Source organism: Sceloporus undulatus, chromosome 2 (genome assembly GCF_019175285.1).
Source record: "Sceloporus undulatus isolate JIND9_A2432 ecotype Alabama chromosome 2, SceUnd_v1.1, whole genome shotgun sequence".
NCBI classification, from domain to species: Eukaryota; Metazoa; Chordata; class Lepidosauria; order Squamata; family Phrynosomatidae; genus Sceloporus; species Sceloporus undulatus.
Window position 1 is genome coordinate 168,517,678 of NC_056523.1, and position 21,880 is coordinate 168,539,557.

At 43.7% G+C, this 21,880-nt stretch overlaps 3 protein-coding genes across 5 annotated transcripts in view; all 3 read left to right on the top strand.

Moving 5' to 3' along the window:
* The window catches only part of TIMELESS (timeless circadian regulator), a 64,992-nt gene extending 55,677 nt beyond the window's left edge, over positions 1–9,315 (top strand). Inside the window, exons 26-29 of the mRNA XM_042447588.1 lie at positions 3,833–3,941; positions 5,945–5,999; positions 7,396–7,487; positions 8,249–9,315. Coding sequence (XP_042303522.1) covers positions 3,833–3,941; positions 5,945–5,999; positions 7,396–7,487; positions 8,249–8,328 — 336 coding nt within the window. The 3' untranslated portion in view covers positions 8,329–9,315. The remainder of the gene's footprint in view (positions 1–3,832; positions 3,942–5,944; positions 6,000–7,395; positions 7,488–8,248) is intronic.
* Positions 9,316–9,676: 361 nt separating this feature from the next.
* Positions 9,677–15,844, top strand: APOF (apolipoprotein F). Of its 3 annotated transcripts, none has more exons than XM_042455289.1 (2): positions 9,677–9,995; positions 13,923–15,844. In XM_042455289.1, exon 2 carries the CDS (start codon positions 13,944–13,946, stop codon positions 15,036–15,038), a length of 1,095 nt encoding a protein of 364 aa, XP_042311223.1. In that variant the 5' UTR covers positions 9,677–9,995; positions 13,923–13,943; the 3' UTR covers positions 15,039–15,844. The 3 variants fall into 3 exon arrangements, with proteins under 3 accessions (XP_042311223.1, XP_042311225.1, XP_042311226.1); XM_042455291.1 differs by lacking the exon at positions 9,677–9,995 and adding an exon at positions 10,354–10,483; XM_042455292.1 differs by lacking the exon at positions 9,677–9,995 and adding an exon at positions 12,126–12,146.
* Positions 15,845–17,994: 2,150 nt separating this feature from the next.
* STAT2 (signal transducer and activator of transcription 2) overlaps positions 17,995–21,880 on the top strand; it is a 42,283-nt gene continuing 38,397 nt past the window's right edge. Inside the window, exon 1 of the mRNA XM_042449635.1 lies at positions 17,995–18,175. The gene's annotated coding sequence lies outside the window, so the exon portion shown is untranslated. The remainder of the gene's footprint in view (positions 18,176–21,880) is intronic.

Here is a 21,880-nt window from a genome sequence, read left to right on the forward strand (position 1 = left end):
AAAGGCCTCCGCGGGCCGCATCCGGCCCGCGGGCCGGAGGTTGCCGACCCCAGTTTTAATATATAGTGTGTTAACCCATCTCCTTTTTAGGTAACCATGTACTTTTTTTTATTTCCTTCCATTTCCTCTAGTTCTTTAGAGAGTAAATCCATTTCCATTAAATCCAAAAGTTTTAGCAGCCATTCATCAATCTGTATCTCTTTTTTGATTTTCCAAGATTGAGCATTGATTAGTCTAGCTACTATAAGCATGTAAAATAAGACTCTTCCATATATTTTTTTCAATTTTTCCTCCAACATACATAATAAATCTCTGGGTTTTTTTCTATCTCTATTTCTAGTATTTTGGTAATATTTTTGTGGATATATTTCCAGAAACTTTTAGGCAAGAGCTTCTTTTGAAGAAGAATCATCCTCATAGAAGCCACCTAGAAGTACAATTCTTCTTTATAGCAAGGTTGCCACTCCCCACATCCTTTTTTAAAGAGACATGGGCGGGTTACAGACGGGCAGGAGAAGACGTCTTGGAGGTGTATTCAGCTGAATGCGGAGCCTCCAGACGGCCCGCCCCGGGGGCGTGCTTCAGGTGTTGGAGCTTCCACATGGGGGGGCAATGAAGAAACGCCTCACCTGGGTCCGTTTCGACCCGGAGTTTCCAACCGCCGCCTCGAGGACGCTGCAAAAAGGAGGCAGCTTCCTCACGGGCGGCCCAAACCGCAGCTTTTTTTTTTTCTTTTGCCGCATGAGAGGTGCCAGCTTCGCACGCTGCAGCGCTAAGCAGCGGCGGCAGAAAGCCTGTCTGCGCATTTAAAGCACCCAAGCCCCTTTAACCTTTTCCCTGTGACTTAAAGCTAGGCAGGCGTGCTGTGAGGTAGCAATGTCCAAACTCTGTCCTTCCAGGCGTTTGGACTTCATCTCCCAGAATCCCCGACCACAGGGCAAGGTGGCTGGGATTCTGGGAGATGAAAGTCCAAACGCCTGGGAGGACAGAGTTTGGACTTGCTGTTTGGGGACCAATGAGCCAGCATGGTGGAGGAGAGAACAGGACAGAGGTAGAATAGAGTAGATAGGGCTGGGAGGGAAAACACATGCCCTGGGAAGGCGAAATGATGTCTTTATGGGACATCATGGGAACCTAGTGCCTTGTCAGTGCTCCCTGCCCCTTGATCACAGGCCCCCTCTAGTTGCCCTTTGCCTTTGGGGGCAAGTTTAGAGGGCCATCAAAAGGTCTTGGGCACATTCAAGCCCGGGGTCTCTTTTTTTTTTCCTTTGCTGGCTGGCGAATGCGCAGCTGCGCAGGGCTAAGCAGCGGCGGCAGAAAAGCCTATGGGCACATTTAAAGTGCCCACGCCCCTTTAAAAACAATGGTGTCTCCTGCCAGCGGTGATCAGCTGGTGTTGGCATCCTTGTCCGCTTGCACTTTGCCAGTGTCACGCAGCATTCATAGATGCCTCCTCTCCTTTGGTCCCTGCGCTCCTGCTGAATCTGCAATGCGCAGCCACAAGCTGTCTCCGCTGCCACGCTGCCCCCTGCCATCTCCCCTCACCTCCTTTGTACACATGTCAATATTTACAGTTTTAGCGTTTTTTATTGTTGGTGAAAATGGCAGAGGAATGTGTGTAGGGGTGCACTTTAAAGTCCAAACTTTCCACAGCAGCGCATGCGTACATGTTGCTCTAGGGTTAGGTTAGGGTTAGGGTTAGGGTTACGAGGCTTAAAATGCGCCGCAGCTGTGCCTCATTTCCACAGCTGCATGGCAGCGGACGTTGCAATTAAAGCCTGACTGCAAAAACTGCGCATGTTCCAAACCCCAACCACTATGCGACGGAGCTTTTAATGGGCAACTTAAAGTACACGGGTAGCAATTCTGGTGTACCGGTGCAGCAGCTCTCATGGCTTCCTCACTCTCGATATGTGTCAGCATTCAGGTAGGACTGCTCCAGTTTCTGCAGTTACTCCCATTTCTGGGACCACTATAGCTTATAGTCAGCCGTCTCAGTATGACCAAGACGTCCCCTGCCTTTTTTTGGGGTGCTGGTGGATGCTGAGCCATCCTGCCTGTGGCAAAGGGGAGCCGCCACACAGCTGTGCCAGGAGCAGCCAAACTGTGCCCGTTCCCAGGTGAAAATGGCGCAGGAATGTGTGTAGGGGGTCACTTTAACTCCCAAACTTTCCCTTTTCACTTTACAAAAAACCAAAAACATCCGCCGGCCAAAGTTACAACTTCCCGCGGTTCTAGCAACCATGCGCACCAAGGGCTCTAGGGTTAGGGTTACGAGGCTTAAAATGCGCCGCAGCTGTGCCTCAGCTTCCACAGCTCCATGGCCGCGGACGTCTGCAATTAACGCTTGCTGCAAACCACGCATGTCCCGGGACCCCGAACCCATATGGACGCCAGCTGACACGGAGCTTTTAAACCGGCAAAACTTATTTTGCGGTGTAGCAATCTGACGTATCGGTGCAGCAGCTTACAGACGGAGTTGCGCAGGTACGTATCAAACAGAAAAGACAGCGGAAAGCAGCACACCTTTTTATGCCGCTTCTTCTCGCTTGGGGCGTGCGGGGGGCCGTGTTCATGACGCATTCAGTAAAGCCCGTCTGAAGGCTCTACCTTCATGACTCATGATACATCCCTTTTGCCCGTCGTTGCCATGGTTTGGGGCAGGATTAGTACCAAAGTGAACTTCTTTACTTCCACTGTAGCAATGACAGGTTCATGTGCAGCAAATCAGCTTTTATATCTGCTGAAGTTGCTCACACCTGATCTGAGTGTTTGAGTTCAAAGGGCTGCTGAAGGGCAGTGCTAAACTTTCAGTCCTTCCCCTCCTGATTTCATTGAAGCTGGATTTGTAACAGTTTAGTTATTTTCTGCTTAGGAAATTTTTGTAGTGTGTACATTCAAGGTGAAAGTGACCTAGAGGGCTGGGAATGAATCCATGATTTGTCTATCAGCAAACAGAAAAAAAATATGAGCTCTCTGGATGTTTTGCACAGTTCTTTTCAGGAATTCTTGGTTTAACCCTCTTATTAACTCATTTGTGACTTTTCTCCCTCGCCTATATATCCTTGGAAATGTTGAACAAAAATGTTCTGTGTGGATTGAAGTAACATTGTAGATTTGAATGTTGAAAGCATTTGGGGAAATACATGTGTGTTAAATCCAGTTGTTTCTTTCAGCTAAAGCAGATTCACTGAATTAGCGTTAATATAGCAAGTCCATCTATTTAATAAGTTGCTTTAATTAGGGGGGGGGTGTATGTGTGCATACAGATATTTAAGAAGGTAGAAAACCATTCTTACACTGGGTAAAAATAAAGATTCCTGTCTTTTCACTAACCACAGCTGTTCATTCACTCCAGAGCCTGATCCTTAGATGTCGTGGAACAAGAACTGCTCCCCCCCCCCCCTTTTTTTTTTTTGAGAAATCATTATAGATTTTGTTTTCTGTTAGGACCCATTCAGTTTCTACTTTGCAATCTTGCATCTTATAACAGCCATATAAAATAGCTATTAATAGTTGTTTTGTTTTCTGTGTTAGTTAATTAAAGGCTTGGAGCTTTTGTCATTGCACTTGTCCTTCTTTGTTAGGGTTTTGTCTAGGATTTCCTCTCATACATTTATGGCTGTAAGTATCTTTCTTTTAAAAACTGAGCTGGTGCACCAGGCCTAAACTTGCTGTTGTTGCTTTCATGTGAGGTCAGCCTCCCCACTGGCACCACTGCATCAAGCAGCTTTTAAGAGGATATGAAAATAGTGCTCTCTTGCAGCCAGCATGCTATGTGGCCAGGAACTAGCAGCATTCATTTACTTCCTTGCCTTTCTGCTTCCTACAGGAGTCTTTCTGGCGCATTTCAGCCAAACTCAGCCCAGAGCAACTGCGACAACTTGCTACTTCCATTGTCCTGCAAGAAGTGGAGGGAGAGACCAAAGAACAGCCAGCAGGTGAGGTATACACTAAGGAACAAACAGCAAAGAAAAGAGAAGGGCTGGGAGTAGCTTCCTGTTGAAATTAGTCATTCCTGTTAAATTGCACTGATGCAGATAATCATCACAAGGCAACAGACAATGATTTGTTTCAAATCTATGCTCATATCATATTATTGTTTTGCTGAATCTTTCTTCTTAACATTTAGGCTGTTTGTGAGCCATTTGTGATGTGCAAGTAGTCAGCCAGTGGCGATTCTAGTACTATTTGCATACTCAATTTTGTGTGCCTTCACGTCGTTTCTAACATAGCAACTCTAAGGGAAAGCTATCACTGGGTTTTCTTGGCAAGTTTCTTCATGAGGGTTTTCCATTGCCATCCTCTGAGACTGGGCAACTGTGATTTGCCCAGGGTCACACGGGGTTTCATGGACAAGCGGGGATTCGAATCCTGTTTTCCAGAGTCATAGTCCAGCACTCAAACCACTACACTACACTGGTTTAGAGCCTCTTAGGTTTGTACAGATAACATCCAACCAGCAAATTCAAGCAGCATCAGATCCCAAAGGCAGACTTTTTCTCAGTGCAAGTTCAGAATTAACCATTTTCTCTGTCAGTACTTGCTCTTTTGTTGGTTTACCTTATTGGACATGTGCATTAGAACATCTTCTCTCCATTTTTCTTTCTGTTATTGCCACTCTAATGCAGAGACTGTTCGATATATTTGCTTTTGCAAAGACTAAATATTAACCCTCAAGTTCAGCTGTGGTTTATTGCACAATCTGGACCAAAATATCTTCCTCAGACTGCTGATGAATCAGTTTTTGTAGTCTGATGTTCCAGTTCCTGCTGTCATTATTGCTCAGTTTCAAAAGTTGGCACAGCCGTTTTATTAATGTGCAACCTTTTGCTCAGTTTCGTTTCCTAAAACACATGTGAACTTCTGGAATTAATTCCTGCTTTCCTAATAAGCCATATTACCCTATATCAGTCCGCAACCCACAGCTCTCATCCCCCACCCTTCTAAGCAGTATGGCCAATGGCCATCATGTTTGGGAATGGTGGGAATTACAGCCTGACAAACTTGGGGAGCTTGTGGGAGGAGGAAAGCTAAGTTATTTTTACCTGTTAAGGAAGAGGTGAGTTCTGCTTTCTTTCTCATTCGAAGAAAAATTAGAGATGCACAAAACTAAACCTTGGTTCCATTTAAGCTAGCGAGGCCACAGAACATACCTGATGCAGTATGTTCAGACAACTGAGTCACAAGGTCTAGAATACATGCTGGCTACAAAGGCAGTGCATCCTGTAGAAAACTGGTTTCTGGATCAGACATTTGAAACCATTTTGCTATATTCCAAACTGTAAAACAATCACATGTGTTTATCCTCCCCTTTAAGTTTTTTATGAAATATATAATAAAATGCACACAAACAAAACAAAAACTTACACACAACTACATAATGACATACAGATAATCCTAACATATATAAACAAATCTATTAATGTTTATAACTTCCCTCTGTTGTGCTTGGACTTCCCCTTCTTTTTTTCTTTTCCCTTTCTAAAAAGAAAGAAAGAGAATTTCAAGGTCAGCACTAGCCTATAGGTAACCGTACATCTTATTCTTCCCAGGAGTTGGTAAGCCACAGTGGTCCTCCAGATATTTTTGGATTTCAATTCACAGCTTTCTTCACCAATAACTCTGCTGGCTAGTATTGCAGCCCAAAACACCTGTATGCCCACCCACAGTTGCCCACATTGTGTGTCTTAATGTTGCTGTACATCAGTGTTTAGTCTTTTAATAATTGTTTCTCCTGCAGCCATAAGAAAAAGAGAGTTGTGCTCCAGGTGGAGCTCCAGTGTTGAGCAGACTTGTTCTGGGGTGTCCCAGTTTCTTGCTTAGGGATCTCTGCACCTGAAAGGGTGCACATTCCTGCATGAGAAAGTAGCTAACCTTACAAGGAAACTATCTCAGAAGAGGCTTGACATTTCTTCACTTGACACACTCTTTCTTCCCTTAGTTTCAGAGGAAGATCATCCTGATACAGAGGAGCCAAAGTACCTGACAGCAGAAAGGTGAGAACTAACACTGTGCATGAAAAAGGGAAGTGGTGTGTGTGCACAAAAGAGGCAACCTGCATACAACGTTGAGAATAACAGCTTATAGCAGGAGGAAACAACAGTGGTCTAAATCCTATCAGTCCCAGCTATAGTAGACTTGTATCAATTGTGGAATGCTGAGTCAACATGTAGGTAAATCCCTTTACTTCATTGGTCTTCTTTAGTTGGGACTAGCCATAGGCTTTAGGCCACTAATGGATAGAGCAAACCTGTTTCAAATTCTTTTTGTGGGGAGAAGAGTTTGTGTACAGTCCACTCCCACTTTTTGGCCTCATTTTTTCTTTCTTGATTATTAATCCCCTCACAGCTAGCTTTTTAGATTTTGGATTACAAAGGTTTGTACTTCCAGTTTTGTAAACTGGAATATTCTAAGCAGGAGCATGATATAGATAGAGGGAGTCACTTTTTTCTCTCTTCTCCCTCCTTCTTTTGGTTCGTTGCCCCACTGGCAAGTATTTACTTACCTGCATATGAAAGCATTATATTGATGTGCCTCATGGCACAGGGATCATAGTAATGTGTAACTTTCCTACACCTGTTTTATCTACTAGATTCAACTCTTTCTGTTCCTCTCAGAAATGTATATTTTGATACAGAAATTGGCGTACACACACTTAAAAGGTTTTACCATGTGAGGATCATATACCACTGCCACATGTGAGGACCTCCTCCTGTCCCAATACTACGGCATCAAATGTGGGAACCTTCTAGATTCCTTCATGGTTCCTGTGTGAAATTTTATTCATCTGAATCCACCTCTGGACACCACCAGCCTTGAATAACTGCTTCAACTAGAAACACTACGTGTCTGAAGTCAAGCACTCCAATGACCATTATATAGCATTCTCAGAGGCACAAGTATTTAATACAGAAATTAATTTATTAAACAGAGGTTCAACATATAAAGATTACTTATTCAACATATAGTTTAACATATAATGAAAGATTACTTTCTCATTAAATCTTGACTAACTCTAAATCACATCTCTCTCTCCTGTTCCTGACTCCAAATGACTCCTACCTTTGACAAATTCATATTTCCCTCTCTGACTTAGTCATACACAGCAGCCTTTTAAAAATCCCTTAGAACATTCAGACAAATCTTCAGTGCCTTGGACATTCCAAGTTATCATTACTCCTGACAGATCACTTACATTTTTACATATACATGACACCCATATGTTCACTTTGTCTTAATTTCTCTAGTAAACACACAACACTTTTTTTTACAAAAGTTAATGGTATCACAGCCCTCTCTCCCAAGCTGGAACTTAAAGCCCTATTTGTATACCTGAACTTTCTTGCTCAGAGAGGATGGAGATATATTAATGCTTTACATTCTTCTTTGCAGGTGCGAACCTACCCAGCACCCTCTGGGACCCAAACGGAGCCGCTTGATAAGTGACAGTGAAGAGGAGGAGAAAGAGGAACCCCACAGCCCAGGTATGTTTTGCATAGGTAGCCCAGTCATTCCCCCTCAGGTCTTTTCCCAAACTCCCCACTCCCCGTTCTTCCCTGTTTTGTGAAATGCTTCTCCCATGCATGTCCAGCAACTCAATAGACCTTTAACAGTAATTGCTGGATTTTGTAAAGGACACACAATTGTACCTTAAGGAATAGCAGGCGTGTAATTGAGATATAAACTGAAATTTCTTAAAACGCTACTATAAGCCCAGAGTATCCACCCATGGACAGAGGAAGCTACCCACTCTGTCCCTGTATGCTTGACTCTCCTAGCCTCTTTCCCTTCAGTATGTACTGGGAGTGAAAGGCCATAACCTCTCGGTCAGATGTAGTTTGATTTATTTTTCTTACTAGGTTCTGCATCATTTATGCTCTAAAACCAAACAAGAGAACAACAGCTTTCTTGTTCTAAAAAGACTGAAATAGTACTGGTGAGAGGAGGCAGTAGGCAAGTAAAACAAACAGTCAGATACAGTAAAAGAAAAAGAGAAAGTGGAGGAGAATAGAAAAAAACGTAATGGGATGGGATTGCTTAGTCATTTCTCTTACAGAGAATGTAGCATACTCTCCCATTTTAGAGAACTCAGACAATATTGCATTTTGGTTTTGCAAAAACATTCTAGTCTTTGTGCTTGTAAAATATGAATGGGTGGCAGCATGAGTTTCTGGTGCTGCTCTACCCATGCCCTGCTTAGACACAACTGTATACCCATATGCTGAATTTGGCTTTGGCCCTGCAGGTTCCAGAGAGGAAAATAAATTCTGTCCTGCAGGCAAGAGGAAGCGGCTGCGAATTGAGGAAGAGGATGAGGAAGACTGATGGCTTGGAACATCCCTCTCTTCCTGGACCAGGAAGGCCAGTTACCCCTAGGTCCAGCAACTAGTGCTGCAACCATTGTCCTCCAGCAGTGGAAAGTTGGATAGTCCAGACTAAAAATGATCAAAATGGCTAATGATTTTGTTTGGGGGCAGAGGATTACAAAGATGGGCTGCTTAAATGAAAAAAAAAACATGGGATCAGCTAAGATGGAGAGCAGAGACATGGGGCTTATTCTCATACTGCTCTCCTATGTTACAATAGATTGACATGGAGAAAGAAGACTATTTTTAAACTGTATCATGTTGATAAATAAGCATTTGCACCCTGTGATGCTTTCTCTCCAAAATGACATTGTTAAATTTGTCTGTCATGAGTGGATGAGAGCCATTCTTACCGACAGGAGAGCCAGGCATTCAGGCTCTTCGTGGACTGGGCTTGAGGATCTGTGCCACTCCACCTCTTCCCTGGAATCTGGTTGAGATTTCATGGCCTCATTCCCTTTGCTTAGTCACATGTTGCCTTAAAATACTTGGAGACGTATTTGTTTTGGTCGCTGCTATTCCTGTTGTGCCTTGGAGTTGCAGCAGCAGTGGGACATTCCCCATTCCATTTCATGTCAGGCCTTAAGAAAAAAGTGGCAACAGGTCTGCAAAGGGGGTGGGTGGGTGGGGAAGGACGCAAAAAGCTACAGCTACATAATGAAGAGGGGCATCTGTACCATCTTTCGCACCCAAACAGCCTCTCCCCATGTGGTTGCCAGTTACTTCAGCTGTGTCTGTCTTGCAGCCTTTATCACGTTATTGACCTCTTTGTTCTGGCTATTCCAGAGGGAAGCAACAGCAGAGACCTTCACATGGGTTGTTTCCTGCTATCCCCATGTTGGCAAAAGTCAGGTGTCTGCATGTATGTTCTACTTTTGATATATTTTTTAAAAAAACACCAAACTTTATTTGATAGATTCTCAAGAAATAAAATGTCTTGATGGTTTCTGTGCCTGTCTTACATACCGCACTTTGCTTTCAATAACAAGAGGGGAGAGGTGAAAACATTGTGATTGGTGATCTTGCTGTCCTTACTTTTTTAAAAATAATAAATAGAAGCAGGGCAATCATAATAACACTAAGTACGTTCAGGTTTCCCACATATTTGACCTGCATTCTAACTGTAACTTTAGGTCAGGACTCGGGGGGGACTACTACTCCAAATATTTTGGACTTTGGTTGTGCAAACAAGTGCAACCGGACTGCAGCAGCTCCTCCTCTCTTCTCTTTCAACCCCCCCCTCCCCATTATTTCCTGAACACACTTTTCCCACCTTCTTTTTGACCCATTGTAAAGGTTTTGCTAGTGGCTGCTCTTGAACCAAGTTGGTATGGGGAGCTGCCCCTAATGCTAATACACAAGCTGCCGATGGGATATATGCATGTGAATTTTTAGTTAACTTAGTGTTAAATCAAATTTGGGAACCAGCACAAAGAACAGGCACTAGTGGAAAGAGGCAACATTTGGGGCCCTTGCAAAGGGAGGAAACGTGCCAGAATTTGCCAGTGATGCTGCATGTTGCAATTGGGTCTGCTGATAAGAGTGTACATTTGGGATGTGTATATAAGCACTGACGTGGAGCAGCTTTTAATTCTCATCCTGAAGTTGGATCTCTTTTCCAAACAGGTAAGCTACTCCCTCTCAATGGCTGGGAAGTGGGAAGGGGAGAGGATAGGAATGCCTTCTAGAGCAGTGCATCTCAAGCTGTCTAATGGGGAGATAAGTTTCCCCCCAGTATGCCAGGGACTGTTACCAAATTTGTGCCCATTGGATACAGTTCTTTCCTGTAAACCAGCAACCAATGGCATGGGGACCAACATAGTATAGTTGTGTCACCATATTACTTACGTCGAATTATGGTGACCTCATGAATTTCATAGGGTTTTCTTGGTCAGGGAGGACTCAGTTCCTTGTAGAGGAGCATATTTCAGTATTTCATTCTGAAGAAGTAGCAATATACAAAACAAGACAATTCCTTGTATTTCCACAGTGGAAGATTGAGATCTGAAGGGAACATGGGCCTCCCAATAAGAATGCACATATGCCAGATTTGTTTCTCTTGTGTGGCTCACTCCCACCAACATGCTCAACCCTTTCCAGTTCCATATTTTCCAGTAAGACAAATTTGTGCGTACAGTTGGCCCTCCGTTTTCGCGGGGATCCGTTCCAGACACACATGCCCCTGTGAAAATGGAGACTCACCAATATTCAAGCCCCATAGGCTTGAATGGGGGGCATGCCCCATTGAAAATAATGGAGGTTGCCATTATTAATTAATTAATATTTAATTTATACTTATCTGTGGCCCAGAGAAGTTTAGCCTATTTTAATTTTGGCCCTACCTATTGCCAAGTCGTGCAGGTCTACCTTTCTGGGACTCTGGGGAGCCACAGTGAGTGTGTAGATGATACTGGGCTAGCTGAGCCAGTGACCTGAACTCAGGGCAAGATCCTACTCTCAAGGGAAATGTATAGAGCCTGCCCAGATGCCTCAATTTACCAATATTGTGACTTCCTTTTGTGGAAGATCCTGCTGCCAGTTTGGGGAATATAATCCTGTACTATATAATATGTGGGAGTGAAGTGGAGTGTTGGACTAGTACTTTGGAGATCAGGATTTGAATTCCTGCTCGGCCAAGGAAACCCACTAGGTGACCTTCAAACAAGTCACACTCTCCCATAGACTCACAGAGTTGGAAGCCCTATGGGACATCAGATCCAACCTTCTGCTCAATGCAGGATCTCCAGCTAAATCATCCCCAGCAGGTAGCTGTCAAGACTCTTTCTAAAGACCTCCACAGAAGGGGAGCCCAGCACCTCTCTGGGCAATTGGTTCCATTGCTCACTGTCAAGAAGATCCTTCTAACATTTAGTCAGTATCTGCCCTCTTGTACATAAAACTATTAGGCCCAATTCTGCCTCTGAGGCAGCAGAGGATAATCCAGCATCCTCCTCTTTGTAGCAGCCCTTGAGGTATTTAAAGAAGACTGCCATGTCATCCCTCATCTTCCCTTCATCAAGCTAAGCATGTCCAGCTCCTTCAACCTCTACTCATATGTCTTGTCCATACTCTTATTATCTTTGTTGCTCTTCTCTGAATTTGCTCAACTTGTTTACATCTTTATTAAAATGAGGCACCCAGAAATTGAACACAGTACACCAGATGAAGCCTGACCAACACAGAATATTGGAGGACTTACTTCCCTCAACATTGCAGACTAGCATTTGCTGCAGTATCACACTGCTGGGTCATATTCAACTTATGATCAGCAATAACCCCAAGGGCCTTTTCATATGTAGTACTGCTAAACCAAGTATCCTGCTCAGCCTTGGGAAAGCAAAGGGAAACTCCCTATGAACAAATCTTGCCAAGAAAACCCTGTTATAGGTTTGTCTTGGAGTTGCTACAAGTTGGAAATGGCCTGAAGGCACACAACAACAATACATGCATGTATAATTTTTCCATTAGCTGATTGAAACCTCCAGGGCCACCTGTACAAATGTTTCCAAAACTGCTTTCTTGAGCATGCAAACTGTGCTTTAGCTGCACATGTCAGACCATCACTAGGATCCTACAGACACTAAAAGTATAGGAAAATTGACCAAATTCCAACTAGTCCAACTTACTTACACTACAATGGCTAATTAAATGCTTCTGTCAATTTCCAGGCAGGACACGAAGACAGTGGTTGCTATCGCTGTACCACAAGACAGATAATAATAATAAAAATAAAAATAAATGATTTATTTAAAGCCTGCCCAATCACAAGGAATCCAGGTGGGTTACAACAATAAAAATACATAGAAAATACAATAAAGTTAAAAATTAGTCCCTTCTCAACCCCCCATTCCAGTACTAAAATTACAATTAAATAATTAGCATTTAAAAACAATAAAATACAATAGTGTTAAAATTAAGGGAAGAATTGGTGGGCAGAGTGATGTAAATCACAATATAGGGAGAGAGGAGCTAGGTTGGGAAGGCCTGATGGAAGAGATCCATCTTAAGAGCCTTCTTAAAGGCTGCAAGAGTAGAAATGTGGCAGATCTCCTCCAGTAGGTTATTCCATAGCTTCGGAGAAGCAGTTGAAAAGGACCTCTGGCTGACTGAAGTTAGTCTAGATCTAAAGTAAATTCTTCCCCAAGGACCTTAGTGTGCAGGATGGACAGTACGGAAGAAGGCGTTCCCTTAAGTATTCTGGTCCCAAGCCATCTAGGGCTTTAAAGGTAATATCCAACACCTTGTAACTTGCCCGGAAACTAATTGGCAACCAGTGGAGGGACTTCAAAACCTCTTGGCGTGAGGGTAGCCCCATGTAGAGCACATTACAGAAGTCCAGTCGAGAGGTTATCAGCACATGTACTACTGTTTCAAGGTCTCCTGGTTCCAGGAAATGGCGCAGCTGGCGTATCAGCCGAAGCTGATAACAAGTGCTCCTGACTGTCGCATCCACCTGAGCTGTCAAGTGAAGTGACAAGTCAAAGAGCACCCCCAAGCTGTGGACAGAGTCTTTCAGGGGAAGTGTGACCCCATCCAGGACTGGCTGACATAACACCATTCCCGGTTTACTGCCTGAAACATGATGTCTACCCGCACTTTTATGTACAGAAGCTACCTGGACCGTATGGGATCATTGACAAAGGAACTACTGTATGTCCTCTGTTGTGCTGGAGGACAGCAAGTTAATTTAGAAGTTACAGGGCTGGCCATGTCAGTCACTCTTTCCTTCAATAGTGGGAAACAGCCTAAGGATCCAGGAGAAAGATGAGGGGATGCCACTGTGGCACTACAACATCTTCTGCCTGAGGGAATTGTCTTACTCTGGCTAGTGGCAGGCTTGCCTCTGGTCACCAGCAGTTGGTCTATACTTTTGGACAAGGTGGACCCATTTAGTTATAATGACCAATAGCTATCAACAGTCCTACGGCTGCATCTACACTGCAGTTTGACACTGTTTTAACTGCCATGGCTCAATGCAATGTAATTCTGGGATTTGTAGTTTTGTGATATACTTAGCCTTCATTATCAGAGAGACAGTGCGACAATAAAATACAAATCCTAGGATTCCATAAGATGGAGCCATGACTGTTAAACTGGTGTTTAATTTTTGTTATCTTTCATCACTTTATTCATTTTAAATTATTGTAAGCTGTCTTGAATCCCATTCTGAGAGAAAGGTGGGATAAAAATCCAGTAAATAAATTCTGCCATGCTGCAGCTGTCCTGTTTACCATTGAACTGTCTAATTCAGAATTTCTTAACCAGGGTTCTGCAAGAGATTGCTAGGGGTTTCATGAGAGATCATGACTGGGGGGAGGAAAACCATTTATAATGTTACAGATATAATAATTGTTATGCAGGGGTTCCTTAAGATCTGAAAATAATTTCAAGGATTTCTCCAAGGCTGAGAAAGGCTGGACAAATCTAAATGTGGATGTGATAACCTTGGAGCCATTTCAGACATAGGTGCCTCACAGAGGGTATAATTCTGCAAGTATTTTGGAAGACTTCAAAGTTCGATTGAAATGCAATAATACCTTCCCATTTCAACAGGGGTGAAAGAAGCAATCCAACATGTACTCACCACTGCCCATGACTGTCTTGGCTTTTGTCGGCTTCCTGCTACATCCAGAATCAGAAGGTCACTCGATGCCCACAGTTCCCCCGAGAGAGAATGATGCTGAAACCCACCAATTGACCTCTGATTCCAGCCAGGCTCATCTCCACACCCTCCTTAGTTCCATATCCTCCAAATCCCTCCAATTCCAGATGCGCCAAAAGGGTGTTTCCTGTCAAGACCTGATGCCTGAGGCCCTGGGAGATTTTGCCAATGTACCCTGGAAGTCCCAGATCCTCATTCGAGCTTCACTGGCTCTTGCCTTGCAAAGTGCAGGCTGTGACTGGCATGCAGAAACCTTGGTCCTTCGCCTCTACAAAGATCTGGGACAGGCAGACACAGATGCCCTCCTGTTCACAATGGTAGAAGCACTGGGCACAGCTAAGCCCCCTGGTAGGAACAGTAGCAGTGCCACTGCCTTACAGTTCAACTTAGATCAGCTGGCGCCCACCCAAACCTGGCACTGCAGAGGTTTGAGGCAAGTGAATGGTGCTCTCTTGCATGGCCAGGGACACAGCACCCACAGAGGGTTTCTGGCAGCTTCTGTAGCTTGCCACCACCTGGGTGACTCTTGTGCTGGGGTGTCTGTCAATGGCACCAGTTCTTTCCAAGTGGTGGAACGAAATGGCAGCTACTACCTGCCACACCATGGTGCTCGTTCCTGGCTCCATCAGTGCCACAGGCTTTCAAGAGTCCAGCGCTCTATCCCAGAGGACTGTGCTAGTGAAAGGGAGCAAAAAGTCCATGCGGTCATGGAGTGGCTACCCGTAATCAGTACCTTCTACAACTTCGGAACCAGCATTTACTATGCAACCCAGGACTGCACAGACCTGGCCAAGGACCGTGCTGTGGAGGGTGCCATAGACCTGGGCTACGATGCCCTGGTTGCTATGACAGGTGGGGCAGGAGGGGGTATTGCAGTAGGGATTTCAGCAGCAGTCAAGCCAGGATTCAAAGCAGGGGTGCGTTATTTGATAGACTATTTCAATCAGCAGCAAGAGGAGCCTTACACCGTCCCTTCCAACTACTCTGGCCAAGTTATCATCCTGTAGTTGTAACCACTCAGCACCTCCTAAGCAGAACACTGGAAATTAACCTTTTTGGCCTGCAGCTCCCATATTCCCACAGCCATCATGGTCACTGGCTGGAAGATTCTGGAAGCTCGAGTCCAAAAAGTCATGGCTCTGTATACTTTGAATTTGTTTCCTCCTCTACTTGCTCGTTTTCTGCTCCTCATTCCAGGATTGCAGCTGCGCTTCAGAAATAATGCAGTTTGACACTGCTTTAACTGTCATGGCTCAATGCTTTGAAATTCTGGGATTTGTAGTTTGTTGTGGCCCTAAAGCTCTCTGACAGAACTATATCTCACAAAACTACAAATCCCAGGATTCAGTATGATCAGTGTCAAATAGTATTATTTCTGCAGTATGGATGTGTTCAAAAACTCAAGATTTATGCTTTCCAGTTAACATTGATGGGTGCTGCAGTCTGCAAAAAATAAATCCACATGCTCACTGCAATACAAATCCAATCTTCACTTGTCCAGTACTGTCTGCACTCAAAAGCATGTTGAGAATTGTTCTCGGAAGGACATTGTGTTGTGCTAATTGTGACTGTGGTTGGTATCATTGCTTTGCTTTCCCTCACTTTGATCAAATGCCACCAAAGACAAAAGAGAGGAAGTGCCTTGGATACAGTTACACAAACAGATAAACTCTTGTCAGAATAATTATTTCTGATGCTGCTATTGTTGTTATTAGCTCCACAGTCTAATAGCAGTTACTGGATGAAATTTTGAATCATTGATTATTTCAAATCCATTAAATAATCTAGGATTCAGGCAAGTATTGTCTGATAATCTGGAGTGTTTCAAGCACTTTTTGTAATTGTGCCGTTGTGATCTTGTTTAAAGCAATTTTGTTCAGATGTTTTGTCAGCTCATGTAGAATTACTCCCACCTATCACTACTGGAACCACAATGGTTTTCTCAGTCGATCAGTCAATCAAATCTTCTCCTTCCCCAATAATAGAAGTTGGCTTACATAAATTAGAAAAAATACAGCTTTAAAGCATTTATATGATCAAAAGACTTTTCATTAAAATTTTAACACATAAAATAATTGGACATACATGCAGCTTAAAAGCACTTATAAAGACATAAGCAAACACATATAAAATGTTTTAGTTAAAATGTCTGTGGCAAGGGACATCATCTCAACACGAGAGATTAAGGCCTGACTCCTAAAGCTTGCAGAAGGATAAAGACACTTGTGAAAAATGTCTAAAGTAGTGTGATGGCGAATGGTTGAGTGGAATGGAATTGCATAGAAATAACCTACTGAGAACGGAGGGTGGCAGGACTCCTTACCATATTTTGTTACAGGTTTGTACTGTTAAAAACTAACATTAAAAAGGTGCATAGGTGTTCGATTAGAGTCACTCTAGAGCGGCACTCAGAAAATTTCCTTTTGAACTGGCACTACCAGAATCCTGCAGTTAGCATGGCCATTGGTAATAATGTCTGGGGGAATTCTAAAAAGTACATTTGCCCAGCTCTGCACCAGTTTGTCACGCCAACACAGATGTCAAGTAATCTACTTCTTTGGAAGTTTTTAAACAGAGGCTGGATGGCAATCTGTCAGTGCTTTGGTTCCTGAATAAACTGGAAAGCTGGGCCACAGCTAACAAAATGAAATTCAACAGGGAGAAATGTAAGGTACTGCACTTAGGGCGAAAAAATGAAATGCACAGATATAGGATGGGAGACACATTGCTGAATGAAAGTACATGTGAAAGAGATCTAGGAGTCCAAGTAGACCATAAGTTGAACATGAGTCAACAGTGTGATGCGGCAGCTAAAAAGGCCAATGCAATTTTAGGGTGCATCAATAAAAGTATAGTGTCTAGATCAAGAGAAGTAATAGTGCCACTATATTCTTCTCTGGTCACTGGTCAGGCCCCACCTGGAATATTGTGTCCAGTTCTGGGCGCCACAATTCAGAAAGGACATTGAGAAACTGGAGCCATGTGTCCAAAGGAGGGAGACTAAAATGGTGAAGGGTCTGGAAACCATGCCCTATGAGGAACGACTTAGGGAGCTGGGGATGTTTAGCCTGGAGAAAACAAGGTTAAGAGGTGATATGATAGCCCTGTTTAAATATTTGAAAGGATGTCATATTGAAGAGGGAGCAAGCTTGTTTTCTGCTGCTCCAGAGAATGGATGCAAGCTCCAGGAAAAGAGATTCCATCGCAACATTAGGAGGAACTTCCTGACAGTAAGGGCTGTTCGACAGTGAAACACACTTCCTCAGAGTGTAGTGGAGTCTCCTTCCTTGGAGGTCTTTAAGCAGAGTCTGGATGGCCATCTGTCAATGGGGATGCTTTGATTGTGGCAGACTGGGGTTGGACTGGAGGGCCCTTGTGGTGTCTTTGAACTCTACAATTCTCCTTGGAGACACAGCCTATAAGGCCCCTCCAGGCGTTGTGCCTGAGTGTGCATTTGGCCCAACATCTCTAACCACTAGGCCACACTGGGCTTCACCTCGCAAAGAATTTCCACAGACTGCAGTTCTGTCAGACTTCATGATGTGCCATGTATTTGGCGGATGGCTTTAATGTATCTATTCACACAAAAGGAAATGAAGATTTGGCAGCATGGGAATTACGGTTTATTATGAGAGACATTAGGGCAAAAAAAGAAAGAGGGATGGCTAAGGATTCTGGATGCTGTGGAATGGCAGGAGGAGGGGGAGGGGGAGGTCGAGGGGTTGGCAACAAGAGTCCCCTCAGCGGGAGACACCAGCCCCATTGGCTCCACTCCAGGCCTCATCCCATCCCCACTTAACTGACAGGGCTCGAGACAGGCCACGCCCCCATTCACTGACAGGGCTCAAGTTAAGCCCCGCCCCGTTCACTCACAGGGCTCTACACAGACTCTGCCCTCATTCACTGACAGGGCTCGAGGTAAGCCCCGCCCCCAGGTCTGACATCATTCCTGGGAAATCGAAATCTCCGGCCTCAAGCGCCGGCTGTTCCCTCTAAGGGCTTCTCCTCCCTCCGCTGCTGGACGGGGGTTCCGAGGCGTCGTCCAATCACGCGGCAGGGTGGGCGTGGTCCTGACGCTTTCGCCCCGCCTTCCCTCAGAGGGCGGAGGGCGTTCTGTGACTGAGGGGAGCTGCCTGTCTGTCAGGTGAGGCGCTGGGTCTTTGGCGGGGGATGCGAGAGAGGGACCGGGGGGCGTCCTCCATTTCAGCCTGGCTGTTGTTGCTGCGTGCCTCCTTCCAGGTGCTTTCTGGTTTCCTTGGGGCAAGATTGGCTCAGAGGTGGGTTTGCCAGTGCCTTCCCCTGAGGCTGAGAGAGTGTGACCCAGTGGGTTCCCATGGCAGAGGCGGGAATTGAACCCTGGGTTGCATCCACACAGGAGAAATAACCCGGTTCGGCACCGCTTTCACTCTTTTTATGGCTCAAGGCTATGGAACTCTGGGAGTGGGAGTTTGTTGTGGGCCCAGAGGGGAGCTTTCTTCCTCAGCTGGGTAGAGGGTCCAGGGACAGAGCTACAGAAGCAGGCTGTGTTTAGGAATAGCCCATAGACATGTAAAAATGGTGGGTATGAGGATGAGGAGAACAGTTCGTTTGCATCAGCCAAAATAGTAGTAGTAATAATAATAATAATAATACATTATTTTGTACCCTGCCTCTCTGTCAGAAGACGATCAAGGCGGTTTACAGTAAAAAAATCCATAGAATACAACAACAATATCCCAATTCCTCCCTCCCTCCCTCCCTCCCTCCCCTAAAACATCAATTAAACACATTTAACCGTTAAAATATTCCATTGAAATAGTCGGAGAAGGGCAAGCGGGGCTAAAGAGTACTCAGTGAGAGGGTCGATCCAGTTGGTGGTCGGGGTTACTAAATAATAATAATAATAATAATAAACTGAGAAATAAAATAAATAAATAAATAATAATACAATACTAGATAATAGAAAGAAGCCCTTGCAAAACCCCTGAAGGAAGAGGACTTGCATCCTTAACATTAGGAAGCTCAAGTGATGCAGCACCCTAAATGCTGGCAGACTTTGTTTGCCATGTTTGTGACTTCCAAGTTACCTGTCAATTTAGGGCAACCCTATACATCTCATTGTGTTTTCTTAAGCAAGGAATTCTCAGGAGGTGTTACTGCCACTTTCTTCCTCTGGAACATAGCCAACAGCACCTGGTATTATTCGTTTTATCCATGTACAGTATTTATACCCCACTTTTCAGTCCCAAAGGCTCTCAGAGCCACTTACAGTTATTATTATTATTTTCAATTCCCTGCCCTCAGGCTTACAATCTTATTAGTGGCCTCACATCCAAGGACTAACCAAGGCTGACCCTGCTTAGCTTCCAAGATCTGGTGCCTTTAAGCTTTATTAAATTGCATCTGGTTCCCTTCTTACCTTCACCCTTCCCAGTAGCGTAATGGGGATTTGAATATGAATTTTCTATTCTACCGTTATTAATGATTAGTTGGAGTTACAGGGTTTTTTTGAATTGGAAAACAAGTTTTCAGAATAAACATTATATAAACTGGCACCTTTCAGAAGTTTAGGATGATCATTCTCATTATCCCCCCCCCCCCCAAGCAGGGCTATAGTAGATGGGGAGGAGGGCAGTGTAGTCCAATATGCCTGGAATATACTTGATTATGGAAGAGTGTGTGTCAGTGACATTGATACTACTGTGTGGGTGTGAATGTGTAGAAGTACATCAATTTTCAGACCGCAAGTATGGCCAGTCATTGAAAAATCTGAGCTGGTGTGCCCTGCCCTGCCTTTAAAAGAATCATTTGATTCCTTCAGAGGTCTAGAAATGGTCCCAAAGAGTGTTTATTGCGATAAATATCAACAGAGGACTTGGTCACTGCTATGTATAGCCTAGTTATGGCCAAATTTTCGACTCTGCCATGGCAGTGAGAGTGAGGCTGCTTTTGAAACCTAAGATGCTTTTGATTGTTCCATTGATTGTTGGTTGGCACATATCACGCCAGTTTTTAAATGGCGTCACTGTTTCCCTGCGCATTGCATGTTGGCCTTCACTGATCTGGGTGGGACCAGCATTATCTCGAGAAACACTTTGCTCCTTTATGAAACTGCTCAGTGGTACCGTTGAGGTAAAGTGGTTTGGTTGCTGGACTACAACTCTGGAGACCAGAATTTGATTCTCTGCTTGGCCTTGGAAACTCACTGGGTGCCCTTGGGCGATTCACACACTCTCAGCCCCAGGAAACCCCATAATAGGTTTACCAGAAATTGGGCACAAAAAGTCTTTGTGGGGGCATCTCGGGTTTAGAAGAGCCTTCTTGGGGCCTTTCCCTTGGTATTTATTCTTATGAATTACAGTTGAAAATATTTTGATTTTCCTTATGCTTTTTGGTTTGTGTGGCTTTATTTTTACAGAAGATTTTGTCTAATTTTTGCTTTCTGTTGATGTTTTTAGTTTAGTTTTACAATTACTGTGTCTAGTTTTATTGTTTTGTTAATTCAGTAAACTTCCTTGCAATTCAGGATCATGTGGCCCTTCCATAACCACTATAGCATTTGTTGAGGAATGCTGTAAGTTGTGGTTGAAGGATATCTGAAAAGTTGTATGTTTCCACCTCTGGTCTAACTGAAATCCAGATAGAAATGTTTTAAAGAATGAAAATGGTGTGCTTAAAATGCATAAGCGTATGACATATGGTACTTTAATCCAAACAGAAGGTGCTTGTCCACTTCACCCAAGCGTTCCCTTTCGACAGTGTAAATTTTAGTTCTATCTTTTCAGTTTAAATAATTTTAATATCAACGTATTTTCTTAATTAGTTAACAAATGAATCTCTACTTAGGAAGATTACAAGGTTTTACAAGGGAAAGAAGAGACTACAATCGGTAATTTGTGAATGGTGGCATCTCTGTTTCCTTTCTTTCTCACTTAATAGTGACAAAAATAGGCTCCTTATGTGCATTCATGGAAAGGAGAAACATCTGTTCCATCTGTTCCATCACATGGACAGCATGGTGGGGAATTTGTGGCTACTCAGATATTGATAGATTATAATGTGCATGGGCTTCAAATGTTATGTCTGGGAAAATGAGAATGATGATTGATCACCATGTTGTGAGAAAGGCAGATTCCTTCTAGATTCTTTATAGGACCTTGATTTTATGTGGAGTTCAATCTGGGATAGGAAGCAATGTTTAAATGGGCCTTTATTACAATGTTTTAATTCACATGCTGCCTTTCTTCAACTCATGCTTAAACCTTTCTGCTAGAGCTGAAGCTATACAAATGTAATGAGAGAAAAATTGTGATCTCCCCCCCCCCCATGTGTAATCTGGATTTATAGGTACACTTCAGTTCCTGGGTATTACTACTGTAACAGAAACTTTGGTATCAAAGGGAGAAATAGCATGGAAAGAGCAGGGTTGGATTCCTACCTGACAAAAAAGAAGGGCAGTGTGAACATGTTTCAGCAGACTTTAGTCAAAGAAAGATATGCATATCAAATTAATTAACTAGGTCAGGTAAGCATTGCATGAGTAAATAAATGTACTTAAAATCCTCTTCCAAAATACATCCAGGGATTCTTTCTTTCTTTCACTAGCCTCCAAGTTTGTAATAATTTCCAGATCTGTGCCTTTTTAATATGCTGAGGTTAGCTGATAAGGTTTATCTGCTATCCCTTTATCCTTGTTTTACTATTCATATATGCTCAGTAAGGTATTCCAAAGCTAGCTGCTGTTCACCTTGCCTGTTGCAAGGAGGCACACATGGCTACAGAAGCTGCCCTAGAAGATTGTCAGGTGGAAAATATCATTGAAAAATTATGTAAAATGTTGGGGGAGATAAAAGAGCAAGCTATATATGTC